The 19,482-nt window shown below is 42.7% G+C and overlaps 2 protein-coding genes across 2 annotated transcripts; one reads left to right on the top strand and one right to left on the bottom strand.

The window, feature by feature from the left end:
* Window positions 1–644: 644 nt before the first annotated feature.
* LOC124525078 (GTPase IMAP family member 4-like) lies at window positions 645–6,817 on the bottom strand. Its single transcript, XM_047097538.1, has 3 exons — window positions 6,715–6,817; window positions 5,139–5,210; window positions 645–2,412 (listed from the first exon to the last, which is right to left on the bottom strand). Exons 2-3 carry the CDS (start codon window positions 5,194–5,196, stop codon window positions 1,487–1,489), a joined length of 984 nt encoding a protein of 327 aa, XP_046953494.1. The 5' UTR covers window positions 5,197–5,210; window positions 6,715–6,817; the 3' UTR covers window positions 645–1,486.
* Window positions 6,818–11,350: 4,533 nt separating this feature from the next.
* Window positions 11,351–12,892, top strand: LOC124525072 (zinc finger protein 277-like). The gene is given in 2 exon segments (XM_047097531.1): window positions 11,351–11,438; window positions 11,441–12,892. Coding segments are annotated over 2 exon segments (1,386 nt in total). The 3' UTR covers window positions 12,739–12,892.
* The last annotated feature ends 6,590 nt before the right edge of the window (window positions 12,893–19,482 follow it).

Genomic DNA, 19,482 nt, shown 5'->3' with positions numbered 1-19,482 from the left:
AAGTCACATATGACCACCAGAACATATTGGTAGAACATGGAAATGTGCTTTGGGAAGCCTTCGCATGGATTATGTGAGAAGTCCCAAATAGAAAACTAGAAAACAGATAGAGACACCTCCTACTGTTATCCATATATTAAAGGGAATTTTTGCTCCAGGAAAACCAGAAAGGTCTCTAAAGCCTTGGTTACACATAATTTCTATCAGTGCATAATGAATGAATCCAACAAGAAGGTGGTGTTTGACTGGCAGAGGGGTTGAGAATGTGGCTGGGAATTTCCAAGGAAAAGGAGGAGAGATGTGTTGAGGGTAGACCAAGACTAGCTCTGAAATCATCTTGAACTGTTACCAAAAAGTGAAACTCACACCTGTAGTCTTAGAAGAAGTGGCAAACGTAGGGCACCTGGGTGGCTCAGTCCGTTGAGCATCCCACGCTCAGTTTCAGCTCAGGTCATGATCTCATGGTTTGTGGGTTTGAGCCCTGCATCAAGCTCTGCACTGATGTGTGGAGCCTGCTTGGGGTTCTCTCTATAACTGCCTCTCCCCTGCTCATGCCTCTAAATAAATAAATAAATAAATTTTAAATAAAATAATAAAGAAAAAGAAATATCAAAGGTATTTTCCAAGAAGAAGTGGACTGCAAATTTATGGAAATATGACAGAACAGAAAACTTTTATTATAATACCAACTAGCAAGCAGTTCAGCTGGGAGAGGGTGGTATGTGCAGTAAGTTATGAAGGTCTGAGGTGGTGGAGGTGAAGTGGCAACAGTTAGTTTCACATGAAAAGGAGAGAACTGGTTATTCAGCAAATATGTTGCATTGAAGTCTGTCAAAGAGTTGCTGTAGATATGTCTGAATACAGCAAACCGTTGTTGTCTTCTGTGTTGCATCTCCGTCTTTCAACTGCTCTTTCTGGCATTTCACTTAGTTGAGTTCTGAAGGGCCTGTTTTCCAGACAACTCTTTCTTCTTCAGTGGGCAGCTGATACGGAACAACTTGAGTCCCTCTGTAAAAGTGTAACTAAATAAATTTCCATTCATCTGGAAAGAATTCTATAAGCATCTCCATCATTAGACTACCTAACATGAAGAACCAATCTTTGTAACAAACCATATGGGTAAGGTGATTGCCATGTCCTAAAAGCAAAAATAAGTGAGTAGAAGCAACAAAGGGAGAGGATCCACCAATCTAGAAGGAATCTAGATTTCACTCGGGACAAATAGAGAAATTTTGGGGTCATCTTCTTAGAAGAGCATCAATACCTTCTACTCTGGAGTTCCACAAATTGAGAATGCGTCCCTCCCCTGGTAAGTCAATCAAACATCTACCAATCACCACCAGTGAATCTGATTATACCCCTTTGTCCTGAGAGTCTGAGAGACAGAATCGAGAGTGCTTCAAGGTTGGTGAATGAGTTCTGGGGTGAGGGGCTTGGCAGGGCCAGCGGAAAATGTGTAGCAAATAAGGAGATCTTCTCATTCAGGTTAATCTTCCATAAACAGGTGAGAGAAGATAGGAAAAACCATCTGCAGAGCTTTCATGATCAAGTCAACTATCTTATACTGATTCTCATCTCTGTGTTTTTGCAGCCTTACAGCATATAATGCCTCTTTCTCAGCCAATTCCCTCTCCATTTGTTCCATTTGTCTCTGCTGCTCCAGTTTATCCTCCAGCTTTCTGATTTTGTCTTCAAACTCCTTTCTTATCTGCACTCTCTCTCTCTCTAGCTCTGCTGTGTAAAATTCTTGCATTTCTTGCATTTGTTTCTGAATCTCGTTGTCAGCCTTTTGATACATCTTGTTAGTGTAGCATCTTCCTTCGTTCTCGGCCACAATGCGCTGGACCAGGGTGAGCAGCTGATTTCTCTGGGCCTCCTGCTCAGCTCCTGTCGCCCGATTGTTGAACACGCAGTAGCGATCACCAAACTTGCCCACCAACTCTCGGATATCTTTGGGTGCTTTCTGTAAGTAATCATGGAAATTGATGCCATCCAAGTCATCTTTCCCGGTGAATAAGAGAATCATGTATCTCCTAGCTCTGGGTCCAAACATTTGCAGGATCTTCTCCGTGGCCTTTCGCTCTTCCTGCGTGTACCGGCCCAGCGGGACCACCAGGAGCAGAGCATGAGGCCCTGGGGAGGTCAGGAAGATGCAGTGAGCAATCTCCTTGCAGGTGTCAGCATCCTGTACCTCGGTGTCGAAAATGCCAGGCGTATCCACGACCACAATTTCTCTTCCCTGCCACCTGCTGCTCCCTTTGTTACAGGTCTTGGTGACTGATATTGCCGCAATGCTGGAACGAAACACTTTCTCTCCGAGGATGCTGTTGCCTGTGGCACTTTTCCCTGCTCCAGTCTTACCCACTAAGACAAGTCTCAGCTGTGAATCTCTGCCATCTTGGTTTCTAAGCCCTGGGACATCAGGAAACAAAAGCCACAGCATTAGGATGGTAATCCAGCTGCTTCTCCTGCATGGCCCCTCATTTCGCCTCACACACATCCCTCCTCTGTAGCCTCACGGCACCCCCCCCATAAGTGACAGCGGCACTCCCAGAACTCTATAGAGGGCCCTTCTAAAGAAGCCTATTCGAAGTGTATAGAAAGCCTGAAGTTCTCTTGCAATACTTGGGGAATGCCCAAGTACTTTCCAGATTTCCTGGAGCTTCTTACTCTTCCTTTTTGTAGCTAAGTAGCCCACAGAAGAGGAAACAAAATATTATAGTTTACAAAGAGAATTCGGAGCTGCTGCTGCTGGTAGCTATTCCTCATAAGAGCAATGCAGCAAGTAACACAAAATCTGATTTGGGGGCATCTCAGTGGGAGACTCCCTTCCCCATTTATATTCAAAATGAAACTTTGCTTCTTCCTATTAAGAAGCCAGCTGGGCAGGTTACACAAGCCAACCCATCCTTGCAGGGTACAAAAGGGATGCTTGTGTGGAAAGAGAAAGTGTCTTTTTCTATTTCCTGTGTGCAACCATTCTGTCAGGGATTGTTGACAGGAGAGAGAACAATAAAATTTACATTTAAAGTTAAAAACCTTAGCTTAGAGTCCAGTGAAGTTTTCATATTCTTAATTAAGACATTAAAGAGTTATAGACAGGAAATATCAACAGATCTCTAAAATTATTATAAAATCTCTTGATACATAAAAAATAAAAGAAACAGAGCCCCTGGGTGGCTCAGTCAGATGAGCATTGGACTCTTCATATTGGCTCAGGTTGTGATTCCAGGGTCGTGGGACTGAGTCCCACATCAGGCTGCACACTGAGCATGGAGTCTGCTTAAGATTATCTCTCTCTATTCCTCTCTATCTCTCCCTCTTCCCCTGTCCCTCTCCCTCTTTCTCTCTTAAAAAAGTTGAGGGGTGCATGGGTGGTTCAGTCAGCTGAGTGCCCGACTTCAACTCCGGTCATGATCCCACTATTTATGGGTTCCAGCCCCCCATCGGGCTCTTTGTTCACAGTTCAGAGCCTGGAGCCTGCTTCAGTTTCTATGTCTCCCTCTCTCTCTGCCTGTCCTCTGCTCACTCTCTGTCTCTGTCTCTGTCTCTCTTTCTCTCTTTCTCTCAAAACTAAATAAACATTAAAAAAATTCTTTGGGGAGCCGCCTGGGTGGCTCAGTGGGTTAAGCGTCCGACTTCTTGAGGTCTATGAGTTTAAGCCCTGCACCAGGATCTGGGCTGACAGCTCAGAGTCCGGTGCCTGCTTCAGATACTGTGTCTTCCTCTCTCTCTCTCTGTTCCCACTCTGTCTCTCTGTCTCTCTCTCTCTCAAAAATGAATAAATATAAAAGAAATTTCTTAATGAAATAAAAATGGATACAGTTGAGAGCATCAGTAGAGTTATATTTTCTTAGCTTCACTAGATTAAGCGTTCTACTTCCTAGGAAGTTGACAGATAATACCAGCTCAGCACAGCAATTCTCACATTTTTCAGAATAACTGTGACTTCAGTTAAACAACAAATCATCTATACAACTGTTATGCATTTGTATTCAGTAATTCATTGCATACCTCCTTATGGTGTCTATACAGTCTCTGTCTTCAGGATTTGTTAAACACAGAACTCCCCACCACCACCACCACCCTATAGAACATAGGTGGAAATCACATTTGAAAGCCTGTACCTCTGAGGAGACAGACCCTGACAGCACAACCCTAAGTGAGGCTGATTCCTGCATGGGGAATCCTGTATTATGGCCATCCTTTTATGCTTGAACATAATGCATATGTTATCATACTCACAACATTAGAGACACTATTATAAACAGCATTTTATTTGTCAGAGACAGCAACAGCATTGATCCAGTCCCTTAGACCCAAAATCTAGCAACTGCCCTTGATTCTTCCCTTCCCTTCCCTTCCCTTCCCTTCCCTTCCCTTCCCTTCCCTTCCCTTCCCTTCCCTTGCTTTCCCTTTCCTTTCCATATCAGCACATTCTCTGAGCTCCACCTGCAAATCTGTCTACTTTTCTCCCTCCACTTTGAAGGCCACCACACTAGCTCCCACTACCATCAGCATCCAGGCCTCCAGAGTCTCCCAGCTGGTCTCTCTGCTTCCATTTGGCCCCCTTCCATCTACTCTGTCAATTGGAATACTCCTTTAAAAATGCCAGTGGAGCAGAGGAGAGATATTGCAGAAGCTCCCGCTCTGGGTTCCACAAAATCTGTAGTTGGTCTCCACCTCCTTCCGAGGATTAGCAAATCATCCCCAATGCAGAGTTCACACATGATAACCAGATCCCTGGCCTGAGACAGGTAGATTTCCAGAAACCGAGAACAATGAATACAGAATGGCTAAGATTATCAAAGGAAACATGTGGATGGGAGTTCAGATTATCATTTAGTTAGCATCCCTATGCAAGGCTCCAACTTTGGGACAGCCTGAGGGCATCTGCCTAGCGAGGAGGAGGGAAATCACGGGAGGAGAAACAGAAAGGCGTTTTACCCGGAGAGAGTGGACAGGGTGGACAGGAAAGAAAGAGCAGAGGAAATGAAGAGGAGATCAGATAGACACAGGGGTGGAAACATTTTGCTCCAGCCGGATGAGGGCTGACTGTCAGCACAAGAGAACCCCTCTGCTCGCTGTCCTCCCCCACCCAGCCCGGGGGGACCCAAGCAGGGTATCACCGATCTCACCGCAGCTGCTCCTGGGGCCACCGGGGCTGCAGTACGCATCGCTGTTGGGGGTTGCCATTGCAGTGTGAATTCCTGCCATAGAGAAACAGAACGTGTGGTTTTAGGGAGGTGGATGGTACTGGAAGCCTCAACCTCGTGTAGCCAACAGTTTCTTCTCTTCTGCACACTTGCCACTTGGTTTCCCTGCCCTATTTCCCAAGGCTTCTCTGCTCTCCACATTTGGGCTCATCTTCAGATTGTTCCCTTTTCTTCACACAATCATGCACTTCCGGTGGTCTGTTAGCACCCCTTCAGGGTGGCCTTCCCCTGGGATACTGAGGATTTACTGACAGACCCCTTCCACTCCCCTTAAGAAGCCAGACTTGCCTAAACAATGCATTCCTTGCTAATAAATTCCTTTCTTTGTCTTCTCTTTTAATGCCCTCTCCCTGCCTTTAAAGACCTTTCTTCTGTAGCTCAGTGGAGCACCCCTCAATTTGCAGGATAGGATGCTGCCTGATTCATGAATCTTCCATAAAACCAATTTTTTGGCTGAATTTTGTTTCATAACAAAATTACTGGAGCAGACTTTGACTAGGACGGGCTGAAAATGCTCGTTGTTCTGGACAAGCTCTTCTGATGGGAAGCCATCAAAACAAATATACAACACTGTGAGCAAGACAGACCCTTCTCTTCTAAGAAGAGTTCTTTCTTCATCCCTTAAGGACAGGGAATAGGAAAGAGCTTCTTGTAAAGCGAGAAGAGAAAGCACAGAATTTTTAAAAATCATTTTTGGACACAACGTTGGTGCTGGTGATGGGTGTTAGGGAGGGGGAGGATAACAGAAATAGGAAAACAAAAGGTATTTCGGTGTTTCATAAGGTCCTTCTTCTAGCTTGTGGGCTCTGTCTTCAGTCTGAAGTTCTGTGCTATGTATCCCAGCTCAGATGTCAGATCAAAAGACTGCACTTCTGGGGTGCTGACCTTGGGTGGCTGGGTTCTCCTACTGCCTAATGAACAGGCATCCATTGGTCCCCAGCTCCTTCCCAACTGCCGAGGGTCACCTGGAGTTGAGGGGCATCTCCCTCATCTTGCCTCCTAAAGGCATGGGGAAGTTCCTCTTCCCCAGCTCTGAGTGAGGCTCAGAAAGGGGCAGCCCTGAGCAGGCAGACAGCTGGGTAGCAGAGCCTCTGATCCTGACCTGGGTGATGGCTTTGGGGCAAGGGACAGTGACCTGTGCTTCTTCATCTCCCATCTGCTCCTCCCCATAGAGCTCATTCTGTCTGCTCACCCAAGTCTATCCCTGAAAACTTCAAGTTTATTTATACTTTCTATTAATAACGAGGGGAATAACATTTGTACAAGTATTCTGTGGGCAGCAAGCCCTGAAAGACAATTGATTTGTAGGGCTCAGCCCTCAAAACAGATTACAACCTAAAGTCAGAAAAAAACAGGAAAAAGGAACCAACAAGAAAGACACAGTCTGAAAGCATGTTTGCCCGGAGGTTTAAAATGTACGTCCGGGGGAGAGGTCCCCTCTCCATCAAAATCACACATTACCCTTTGTTCCCTCCCCCAAATACCCCTTTTCTCTTACCTGGAAAGTTTGGGTCCTGCTCCCTTCTCTAACTTTGAAGACAATGCTAAGCTAAGACGTTGAGAGAAAGGAGAGAGGATGTGAGAGGAGGAGCTGTACAAACTTGCTCATGCAAGAGACCTGCCCACTTCGTCATCTAGCCTCTCAGATAGAACTTCCTGTAACTAATGATTTCATTTTTGCAGTACAATAAGTTAGCCATTAACCACATGGGCTGTTGACAACATGAAGTGTGATGAGTGTGAAGGCAGAAGTGAATTTTTAATTTTATTTCACCTGAATTAATTTGTAAAGGTTTTATTTTTAAATAATCTCTCCACCCAATGTGGGGCTCATACTCACAACCTGGAGACCAAGAGTTGCATACTCCACTGACTGAGCCAGCCAAACACCTCTATTCGAACTAATTTAAAGTTAGACAACCACATCTGCCTTGTAGATACCATATTCATCCATGCAGACTCTACCAGGAAGGACAAAGTAAGGGTTATGCTGTGACATTCTGGAAAAACTGCTGAGTCAAAACTAGAGAGCTGCCAGCTCTGAAAAGCCTGTGTTCCCTGACCCCACATCTCAGCACAACAGGGGTCTTTCATACCAACGTCTGCACCTACTGCTTAGGTCTATATCAGTGTAGGCAGCCACTATGTCCTCTCCTTCCTCCCTGGGACTAGGGGAGAGTTGTTATTTCCAAAGTATTATCTGGTTGAAGCCAGAGAGGGTAGCTTATCTTAACTAATTAGGATAGGTCCAAAGTTACCCTGTGAGATGGTGCTCAGACCATTTGCAATAGGCTAACCACTAACATCTGACTCTACCTGCCAGGAAAATGTAAACTGTGAGAGTATTGTCAAGGGGGGGAGGGGGTCCCAGTTCCCTAGAGACACGGATCCCATTATTTTTTTTCTATATGTTAGTTTTCCAAGTATCTTTATTTTCTTTTTTTTTTTTAATTAATTTTAAAGTGGGATGGTTGAGTGGCTCAGTCAGTTAAGCGTCTGACTTCAGTTAAGGTCATGATCTCACAGTTCCTGAGTTCGAGCCCCACATCAGGCTCTGTGCTGACAGCTCAGAGTCTCGAGTCTGCTTCGGATTCTGTGTCTCTCCCTCTTTGTATCTCTCCCACTTGCACTCCATCTCTGTCTTTAAAAAGTGAATAAAAGTTAAAAAAGTTTTTAATTATTTGAAAGGTTTATATTTTGCTACTTGTTTTCTCAGTGCAGAGTCTGACACAGGGCTTGAACTCACAAACCATGAGATCATGACCTGGGCCCAAATCAACATTCCACATTTAACCCACTGGGCCACCCAGATGCCCCAACATGATTTACAATCATATAAAACTGGCCACAAGGTGTCACACTACCTGGGTCTGTGCCCTGTTACAATACGAATTTCTGTCTTTTCTCATCCACAGATGGAGTCTATTCCCTTGGAACTCAAGGCCTCAAAGGTTTTGCAGTTTGCCTTTATACAATGTGAGCTCCTTTATGCATTTCTTGTTTCTGCTTTATAATTTGACACTTTTTTCAACCCATGTCCTCCTTCTCATGCATTTAAAAATATCTGTAACCCTCTACTAGAAATGACATAGTAAAGAGACGAGAGGATGATCCCTATGCACCTCACAGCTCAGTCCCTAGAAAGTCTGTAGTCTACCTTCCATGTTAATGTTACCAAGTTCCCACCCAGAACCTTCTCAACAGAACAAGCACGGTTGTTCTAAATTTACCTGTGCACAGCCACACTTCTTTCTTGTCTTCACCACAAGCATTTCCTGCCACATCTCCTTCTGTTTTGAGCACCTCACAGGATATAAGGCTAAAGTGCAAGGTCCTACCCAGACCTACCATGGAAGCCTAATTAAGGACTGGCTTGAGCTGAGTAAAATGACCAGTGCGGGCTGACCCTCTTGACTCTGACGTTCAGAGTCTTGACAATGGAGCTTTTAAATTTTTTTTAACGTTTATTTATTTTTGAGACAGAGAGAGAGCATGAACGGGGGAGGGTCAGAGAGAGAGGGAGACACAGAATCTGAAAGTCTCCAGGCTCTGAGCGGTCAGCACAGAGCCCGACGTGGGGCTTGAACTCACGGACTGCGAGATCGTGACCTGAGCCGAAGTTGGCCGCCTAACCGACTGAGACACCCAGGTGCCCCCTGACAATGGAGCTTTTAAAAGCCCAAGCTGCTTATGGAAAACTTAGGTCCATTTATTACTGCTTATTTGAAATAATGACAACTGGTAATTTGAATTAGGATTTCTCTTTTTCCAAGTTGTGAATGGGCACAAATGATGCCATGTAAGTAACATCAAAGTAGTTTGCACATTCTCTCTCACTATATTTTATTTCTATTCAACAAGAGATCGGGTATCTCAAAGTCAAGATGGCAAACTGGCCATACACGAACCATTGTGGAAAATGAATTAATAGAAACTGTAGACAACAGACATCCTCTCTTTCTGCAAACCCTCAGGAACCCATGTCATGGAGGGCTTGGGTGTATGAGCATCGGTGACGAGAGGTCTCAACAGGTTTCTGGAAGGCAGAGAGAATGTAAGACCTGAAACCACAAAACTCCAAGGAGAAAACAAGCAGCGAGCTCCTTCACATTCATCTTGGTGATGAGTTTTTGAATCTGACACCAAAAGCAAAAGTAGGCAGGGGGGGACTACATCCAGCTACAAAGCTCCTGCAGAGCAAAGGAATCCTTCAACAGAATGAAAAGGCCAACCTACAGAATGGGAGAAAATCTTGGCAAATCATGTATCTGATAAGAGGCCCTGGGTCAGGGGGTCCACAGGCCACATGACCCCAGGGTAGGCTACAGAGGAGGCAGCCAACAACGTCACCAGGGAAACCCTGTGGAAGTGGAGCTTCAGAAATTTCAGCTGCTGTGGACGGGGCTGTGTGCAGTGATTCCATGATCTTTTCATTCCCCCTAATTCAGAACCCCACACTACAGGGGCACCTAGGTGGCTCAGTCAGTTGAGCGTGCCACTTTGACCCAGGTCATTATCTCAGAGTTCACGAATTCGAGCCCCACATCTGGCTCTGTGCTGACAGCTCAGAGCCTGGAGCCTGCTTCAGATTCTGTGTCTCCCACTCTCTCTTCCTCTTCCCAGCTCACACTTTGTCTCTCTCTCTCAAAAATAAATGAAAACATTAAAAAGATATTTTTTAAAAAATTTTAAAAAGAACCTCACACTTCAAAGTATCTCTCCCCAAGTGTGCAATTAGAGGGTTCTTCTTGAAGACTTAGAACATCTTTAGAGGAAGCCCTCTGCCAGCCGCCCTGTAGGGTCCCCTTGGTGGGACAACCTGCCATGCTCTGTCACCTCAGATGGAGCCTATGTTTACAACCCCTCACTGGTTACATGGAACTCCTTTTCTAGCGATTTATACTTAAATATGGCATCAAATATATAGCAGGGAGAATAGACACTTGAGGAAAGATTACAAGATAAAAGGGAGCAGGAAGAGACAGAGACAAACAGAAAAAAATCACCCTTACCGGAGACATTAAGTCAGAAAACAAAACAGGCCAAAACTAACCAAACACATGAAAATAAACTTCTCTTTTAGGTATCTAGATTATCAATCCTCCCAGTGAAATCAACTAAAAGTACTGAAAAGTATTACATATATTTTCTTAAAACCATGGGTGAACAGGCAAGAAGATACGCTGTCTCACACCTGGAGCTAATGGAGGTGGAAACCCAGACCAGTCGGGGAGGAGAGCAGCCAGCTGGCACCGGAAGGATATTTTAGCAACCTTGAAACCTAACCTTCACTTCTCAAAGCCACCCTGACATAAAAATGAGAGTCAAGGCCAGATCTGATTGGAGCGGGGAGTCTGCTGGGGGATTTTCACCACAAACCCCACTGGGTCCCTCCCTCAGTGAGGGGTGACTCAGAAACCCGTGGCTTCTGCTGAGGGGGTCGGATGATAGGTTTGAAAAAGAAAAGGGCAGAAAGCAATTTAAAGAGGCAAAGATGCTTTAAGAGAGAAATCAGAAGAGGATAGGGGCAGAGGACATCTTCGAAATGATAATAGTTGAATTGTTTCTGCGCTGATTAAGTTCACCAATCCATACATTTGCAAACTCTAACAAATCACAAAGAAGATAATTAAGAAAGCATTCACACCGCAAACTGGTGCAGCTGCTCTGGAAAACAGTATGGAGATTCCTCAAAAAATTAAAAATAGAACTACCCTACGACCCAGCAATTGCACTAGTAGGTATTTATCCAAGGGATACAGGTGTGCTGTTTCAAAGAGACACATGCACCCCCAGGTTTATAACAGCACTATCAACAATAGTCAAAGTATGGAAAGAGTTCAAATGTTCATCAATGGATGAATGGATAAAGAAGATGTGGTATATATATATATATATATATATATAGAATGGAGTATTACTCAGTGATCAAAAAGAATGAAATCTTGCCATTTGCAACTACATGGATGGAACTAGAAGGTATTATGCTAGGTGAAATTAGTGAGTCAGAGAAAGACAAATATCATATGACTTCACTCTTATGAGGACTTTAAGATACAAAACAGATGAACACAATGGAAGGGAAGCAAAAATAATATAAAAACGGTGCCCTCCCTTTTCTCCTCTGCCTTGTAATGGCTGCTCCCGAGACCCAGGGGGCTGCTGCCTGAGGGGAGGAGGACTGCAAGAGCAACCATAGAGAATCTGGGAGTGTCAGTTATGAGGTAAGGATTATATCCTGGAGCTGCTTTCCCTGCCAGAAAGTCCAGGTGGCACCACCGCTTTAGAAGGTTCTCCATCTTGTGAGAACCTTGTATTTTCTGTGCCTTGTATTTTCTGTGAAGAACATTTTCCTATGGATGAACAAGACAAACTTCTGAAGCATATGATTATTGAACATAAGATGGTCACAGCTGATGTCAGGTTGGTTGCTGATTTCCAAAGGTACATTTTATATTGGAGGAAAAGGTTCACTGAACAGCCCGTTACAGATTTTTGTAGTGTGATAAGAATCAAATCCACAGCTCCACTTGAAGAAGAAGACAATTACTTTTTGTTATGTGATGTTTTGCCAGAAGATAGAGTACTTAGAGAGGAACTTCAGAAACAAAGACTGAAAGAAATTCTGAAACAACAGCAGCAAGAAAGAAATGATAACAATTTTCATGGTATTTGTATGTTTTGCAATGACGAGTTTTTCAGGAACAGATCTGTTCTTTTGAACCACATGGCCAGAGAACATGCTTTCAACATTGGCTTGCCAGACAACATTGCAAACTGCAATGAATTTCTGTGCACATTACAGAAAAAGCTTGACAACTTGCAGTGCTTATACTGTGAGAAGACCTTCAGGGACAAAAATACGCTTAAAGATCATATGAGGAAAAAACAGCATCGGAGGATCAATCCTAAGAACAGAGAATATGACCGATTTTATGTCATCAATTATTTGGAACTTGGAAAATCGTGGGAGGAAGTTCAGTTGGAAGATGATCGGGAGTTGCTAGACCATCAGGAAAATGACTGGTCTGATTGGGAAGAGCGCCCTGACTCTGCTGTCTGCCTATTTTGTGAAAAGCAAGCAGAAACAATTGAGAAATTATGTGTCCACATGGAGGAAGCACACGATTTTGATCTCCTCAAAATAAAGTCAGAACTTGGATTGAATTTCTATCAGCAAGTAAAATTGGTCAATTTCATTCGAAGGCAAATTCACCAATGTAGATGTTATAGTTGCCATGTGAAATTCAAGTCCAAAGCAGAGTTAAGGACTCACATGGAAGAGACTAAACATACATCACTGCTTCCTGAAAGAAAGATATGGGATCAACCAGAGTATTATTTTCCAACCTATGAAAACGATATTCTACTATGTACACTGTCTGACAGTGAAAGTGACCTGACAGCTCAGGAACAAAATGGAAATATCACCATCATCAGCGAAGATACATCTAAACTGCATGCTTTGAAACAAACCAGTATTTTGAACCAGTTGCTACTACATGAGGGCTTGAAAAACTAGAAGAAAATGCCACAGAAGCAACTTTTCATGTTTTTCCCTTATGAGACAGACTCAGAAAAATTGTTTAAATTTGAACATCAGCAAAGGATTAGACCCTGGTGAAATAAAATTTTTCAAAAGTACTTTTTAAAAAATAAAGTGAGGACTTTTTGTATTTTTGGCTATAACGTTTTACTATGTAATCATTATAAATGATCTCATTTCATTAGACTAGGTTATCTATAATAAGGAAGACATGTGGGGTGCCTAGTTGGCTCAGTTGGTGGAGCATGTGACTCTTGATCGCAAGGTCATGAGTTTGAGCCCCATGTTGGATGTAGAGATTACTTTAAAAAAATTTTTTTAATAAGGAAGACATGCAAATCACAAATGAAGTGTTCAAATTATTGATAAAGTTTTTCCCTCTATCACCCATTCTCCTACAGACTGGTAGATGTAAGAAGTCCTATCCCTGTTGTATCACACCAGGCACGTAATATCCATGTACCAGTTTTACAGATGTGAGAATTGACAGTCCACTCAGGTGTTGTCAGCCAGTGGATTCTTAGAAAGTTCCCCATCGGTCTTTCATCTAACCAGTTTAGTATTCATTGGTAATTGTTACCTATTATTTTTTGTAATGGCTGCAAAAGATTTTTCTAATTCTATCATTTCTTTTACAGTGGGTTCTTTACACAGCATGTGTGCTATGGAGCACTGGAGTTTTAAGTTCTAGTTTTCAATTGTTAGTACCAGTCTGTGTAGGCAGTGCCCAAAGACTAATCTTGAAGTAATATAGACTGTCCAGAGTCTCAAGCCTAATCCTACCATATGATCCAAATTGACTGGATTTGTAAGTTATATAGGCTCTGACCATGGCTTTAGATTTCCAAGCCTCCAGCTTTGCAGACACCTGCACAAGGCTTTTATTAAAAACCAAGCAGAGAAATGAAAGTCCTTATTATAATGGAAAATGCTTAAAGACGCAATTGATCTAAAAAAATAATAATAATATAAAAACGGGGGGGGGAACCTAAGAGACTCTTAAATATGGAGAACAAACAAAGGGTTGCTGGAGGGGTGTGGGAGGGGGGATAGGCTAAATGGGTAAAATACATTAAGGAATCTACTCCAGAAATCATTGTTGTGCTATATGCTAACTAACTTGGAGGTAAATTTAAAAATAAATAAATTATTTTTTAAAAAAAGAAAGAAAGCATTCACACCTTAGCACATAGTAAAATTATATCCCATCAAAGCAGAAAGACTACCTTAAAGGGAGTCAGAAAGAACAGAGAGAGGACCTTTGAGGAAGAAATAGTTGGAGTTATGCTGATTTTTTTTAATTTATGTATTTTGAGAGATAGAGAGTGAGCAGGAGGGAGCAGGGGGAGAGAGAACCCCAAGCAGGCTCTGTGCTGTCAGTGAAAAGCCCACTGTGAGACTCGATCCCAAGAACTGTGAGATCATGACCTGAGCCCAGACCAAGAGCTGAACGCTTAACCAATTGAACCACCCTGGTGCCCCTCTTTTTTTTTAAGTAAGCTCTACATCCATTTTTTTAAAGTAAGCTCTACACCCATCAACATGGGGCTCAAACCCATGACCCTGAGAGTAAGACTCAAACACTAATATCAACTTAGCCAGTCAGGTGCCCAACAGAGGAGCCAGGAAACAGTGGAGGTAGGTTTTCAGTGTGCTGAGAGAAAATGACAGTCAACCTGAAATCCTAGTCTCAGAGAAAATTGCTGTCAAAACTAAGGGCAAAATACATACACCCATTTCAGGCAACACAGACTGAGATTTCTTGACACAATCTCTAGCACAATCTCATTAGAGGAATTTGTAAAGAATGTATCTGAGGCAAGAGGAAAGTAATCCAGATAGTAAATCACAGGTAAAAAAAAAAAAAAGTAAGTTTAAACAAATGCAAACTGTGTAAAATAATACTAATGCTTCCTAAGGTTTAATCGGGGAGAATGAGAAAATTAAATATTCAACAATAACAATATATAGATTGGGGTTGAGGGTGGGAATGGAATTTAAATGTTCTAATTTGTTGTATATGAAGAAGATTAAAACAGATTTCTTGAGATTTTGAGCAGTTAAGAATGTATGTTGTAATCACTGGGTGATTACAGGAAAAGCACACATAATTTCCAAACTAGTAGAGAAAAACACAAAATGTGAAAAAAAAATCCAAATCATTCAAGTTAAACCACACAGAGGAAGGGGAAGAAAAAGAAATATGGAACAGGTTGGACAAGTAAAAGCAAAGAGTAAAACTTTAAATATGCATCCCCATAAGTCACAAGTTTTAATTATGATAAATGCACCAATGTTTTCAGTTAAAAAAAAAAATAAAGAGTTTTGGAGGGGACTGAAGAAGAAATCCAAGTCAAAAACGTTAAGTGAGGGAAAACTTGAAAACAAAAGTGTAGGTAAACCTACAAGCACATTCTAAACAAATAAGAACAGAATATCAAACTACATAGACTTTTCATTCAATAATTATCGAGACCTTATCATGTGCCAGGCACTGTTCTGGGCAACTGAATACATCAGCAATGAGAGCTGGTAAGGATCCTTGCCTTTCTGAATCGTTTAGTGGTCCCTGAAGGAGCAGAAAATGAACAAAAAACAAATTTGTAAATTACAAAAGATATGAGATGTTCTCTTGTAAAAGAAGGAAAATCACAGAGGGAGGGTAAGGAGGGGGGAGAGCAGAGAAGATGAGTTGAATGCACACCACGGTCTTGAAACACCTGCCCTGTTCATCAGGTGTAAGTAGTCCCACTCATCAAGACAAAACACGGTCTTACATTGATATGCACCACAAAGGGAGGCATCACATGTATAAAGGGAATAATCAAATCACAAGAGGAAACAGACAAATCTCCATGTATGGCGACAGATTTTAACATACACCTCTCATTGCTACAACAGGCAGATACAAAAAAATCAAAAAGTACACAGAAGATTTAAGCCACATGATTGATAAGTTTGACCTAATGAGCATATGTAGACTATTTCATGAAATTTCTGAGCCAGTTGTTTACAAGTACATAGGAAAAATTTATTAACGTTGTTCTTATGTTTATCCATGAAGAAATGCTCTAAAATTTTTGAAATAACATAGACAACATTTCCTGACCACAATGTAATTAAAAGAAAAGTAAATAAAATGTCATACATTTAGCAATTGGAGAACACAGTTTTAAATAACTGATGGGTCAAAAGAGACAAAAACAGAAATTGATCATATTTGGAATGAAGTGTAATTAAATTACTGCATTTCAAAGCCTATGAAAAATTAAAATTTAGCTTTCAGTGTGTATTAGGAAAGAGAAAGAATGAAAATTAATCAGCAAAATACATATCTGCTTCAGATTCTGTGTCTCCCTCTCTCTCTGCTGCTCCTCCACTCATACTCTGTCTCCCTCTCTCTCTCTCTCAGAAATAAATAAACACTTTAAAAAATTATTCAGTTTCACTGAAGGGTAAATTTTCTACAATCCCTGGCATATGCCTGCTCCCAGAAAAGAACCTGCAGTGTAGACAGGGCTGCTTAGAACTCTCCCCAACCTGCCCTTCTCCTCCTGTCCTTGCCTTTGCTCTGATTGCTCATGGGCTGGGGGAGAAGAGGCAGGAACACTGAAGACCAGTCAGGTGTAGTCTGGCCTTGGTGGGGGTGGGGGATGGTGGCAGCATACTTAGTGGCTCTTCCCCCACCCAGGAGACCTTTAATGAGTCTTTAGAGAGTCTTCCCTGGGAATCTGCAATCACAAGTCCAACAGACGGCCACTCTCTCCCCTCCCGCCGGTTGCTTCCATGTCTGTTCCTGGTGCCTGGACTTCCAGAGCTCTTGTCCACACAGAAGCTGTTGGGATCCCTGCTGGGCTCCTGGGCAAGTCCCCCTCAAACTGGCTTTGGCTGCCTCCCTACTGTATGGCCCACATTTGATATGAGAAACCTATACTTTTGCCCCTCCCCCGCTCCTTAGTGAAAGTTTTGACTGCTTCCAAGACAGCCACCACCGTGTGTACACTGCTCCCTCCACAGAACACAGCAATAGCCTTCATGTATCCCATGGGACCAGCAGGCAGCAAAGCCAAACTCCAAAGGACACACATCAAATCTCTTAACATATACCACCCACATCCCTCTGGCAGCATCAAAGTCCTGAGGCCACCTCACTAGCTTTTGGGAAGAGGGAACCTCCATCTCGCTGGACATGGCACGCAGAGAGGAGTCCCTGTGGGGCTTCCCTTATATAGTCACACGGTACACCTGGGTCACCTTCTGCACTGGGGGGGGCGTGATTGCTCTATAGATGAAGCCCAAGAATTGACCAATTCTAATTTGTCATTGTCCCTATAATTGAGGGGTTCTCTTTTAAAAGTCATTCCTCCGGGGGTGCCTGGCTGGCTCAGTTGGAAGAGCATGCGACCCTTGATCTCAGGGTCATGAGGTGGAGCGCCATGTTGGGTGTAGAGATTACTTACATAAAACCTAAAAAAAAAAAGTCCTTTCCTCTTGACCCCTTCAAATATCTATGAAATTAATTGAAGGACTAAATCTCACAAAACTGGTTCTCGCTTCTCCCTTTGGGCATCCAATGTGGATCTTCTGGCATAGAGCTTTTGACTGTGGAGTATTGGCAATTAGAAAGATTCAGCTGAAATTGGAGATACTTATGTTAACACCCTGACACATTTACCCCAAGGCTTTCACACAACCTTCAGACCCAGATTTCAAGTTAATGCAGGTCGTTTATATTGGACCCTACCTTTGACATCTGATATTCAACTTGTCACAAACCTAACTGAACGCTGTGGCTCCTGACTCTACCCTTCCCCTGAAAATCTTACCTGTCACCCTGAACTTTCCTGTTTCTGAACAGAAGCATGATCATCCTACCCATCACCCACATGGACACATCCTACACATCCTTCACAGTAGACTTCACACCTAAATCCTTCCTCAGGTCTTCTTCTATGAATCCTTGTTTAAATTCCCCATCATGAGTCATGACTATCACATATTTCAACAACAGGGATCATGCACACATTAAACGCTGGAAATACCACAGTCTTCAGCACTGAAATAGAACCATCTTCAGAGAAAATTGGGACATAAAATATGTTAAGAGAAGTGAGGGAGCAATATTTCAATTGTCAAGTGAAGAGATAATGATTTATTTGATTTACTCGTTTTTTCTCTGGGTATGTGTTACCTTCCAAAATAGAACCTAAGGCTGGGAAAAAAGAAATTAGCTCACGTAAGCTGCACATTCAAACAGCCCTCACACAGTTTAATTGTATTAAGAATGCTTCTGCATATCTCTGAGAGAAATATCTTTTAAACAGTTCTGAAATGAAAAAAGTCAGGAGAGAGCATGAATACTTTGCTCTCTAGAGATACCATCACACAGATGAGTCACTTACAAGGAAGTACTTTTGAACATAAGAACTGCATGATGGCAAAGAGTACTTTGGTCTCACTTTGTCATTTGACACATGTTTTCTCATGAGAGGATTTTTCTTCCGTGTTGCTTTTACTGCATTCTGAATACTGGTGATGAATCTTAGAATGAGCGGGTATTTAGAATCTTAAGTTTTCCAGACTTAATCTCTTATCTGTCTCCAGAAGAGTCACTGATATGGTAAACACTCTCAGTCTAGTTCACAGACAAAACAAAGGACGAATAAAAATTCTAATAATTTGGATTTGGGATGTCTGCAATCCTTGTGAGTGACTGAGAGTCACCCATCTAACTTTGAAATTTCTCTATTATTTTAGCAAGACAGAACCTTTCATCAACTTACTGCAAATGTCACAGCATGGAAGGGTAAGGAGAGATTTTTCTGGTGTCAGAAAACAAGCACTAGAGGGAATGTAAAACCATCAACAACAATAAAGATGCTCTGAAAGAGAACTGGGTACCATAAGATTTATCAATCAGGTTCTCACAGGAAAAAGATAGTCTGCTCTCATTAGGTACTTGGAGAAAGTTTAGCGAAGGGGCCTCTTACACACTGTGGACACAGGAAATTGAGAAAACACGGGGACATTGATAGTATCGATAAGAAAATTAAACCCCACCTGAAGGGGTGAACAAAGACTGGAATTCAGAAGAAGAGTTGGGTAGAAAGCCCACCAAGGGAGGAGCTGTGACCTTTAGCGTAGGTCTGCAGCTAGTCAGAGATGGCCCTGCAGAGATAGACGTGGGAGAATGGATACCCCAGCCTTGCTTTTCTACTTCCACAGGGCCTCTGACTTGGACTTCCCATTGGCCAGCCAGGCAGAAATCAGAGAGCAAGAGATCCCACCGATGTAGTGCAACTAGAGCAGCCTCAGGGGGCAAAGAGCTAGGGTGAAGTGTGATTCTGCACAGGCAAATGAAAACTATGTGGCCCAGATGGGATTTTTCAGATACAAGTGGAGACATTTTAAATAGGATGGTCCCTAAAAAAAGAAAAGAGAGAAACACAATAAGAGAATCCTGTGACTTTCAGATCTTCATGAACTACAGAACAATCTTTCCAGAGAAACCCGATACCTCCCTAAAAAGTACTTGTGACCATGCAGTGCAACAACGCATGTGACCAGTGGTTCAGACACTGAACATGTGCAGGATTTCTGATTTGAATTTTCCTGAGTCTTTGAACTCTATATGCCACTGCCTGATTATGCCAACTTTGTGTGAAGAGACACAGGTGGGAAGGGGAGGCGGTGGGGACTGAGAGCTGGGAAGAGGCTTCA

The sequence above is a fragment of the Lynx rufus genome, unplaced genomic scaffold (assembly GCF_022079265.1).
Source record: "Lynx rufus isolate CCGP_SWC_20201006 ecotype Redwood Valley unplaced genomic scaffold, mLynRuf1.p SCAF_4, whole genome shotgun sequence".
Lineage (NCBI taxonomy): Eukaryota > Metazoa > Chordata > Mammalia > Carnivora > Felidae > Lynx > Lynx rufus.
Note: the sequence above shows the minus strand (reverse complement) of the source record. Positions and strands in the feature narration are given on the sequence as shown.

Excerpts from the sequence above, each read along its gene's own strand:
- LOC124525078 (XM_047097538.1), bottom strand. The coding sequence starts at position 5,196 with ATGGCAACCCCCAACAGCGATGCGTACTGCAGCCCCGGTGGCCCCAGG. Across the intron at positions 2,413-5,138 it reads TGGCCCCAGGAGCAGCTGCG|GGCTTAGAAACCAAGATGGC; the intron begins GTGAGATCGGTG and ends CTGATGTCCCAG.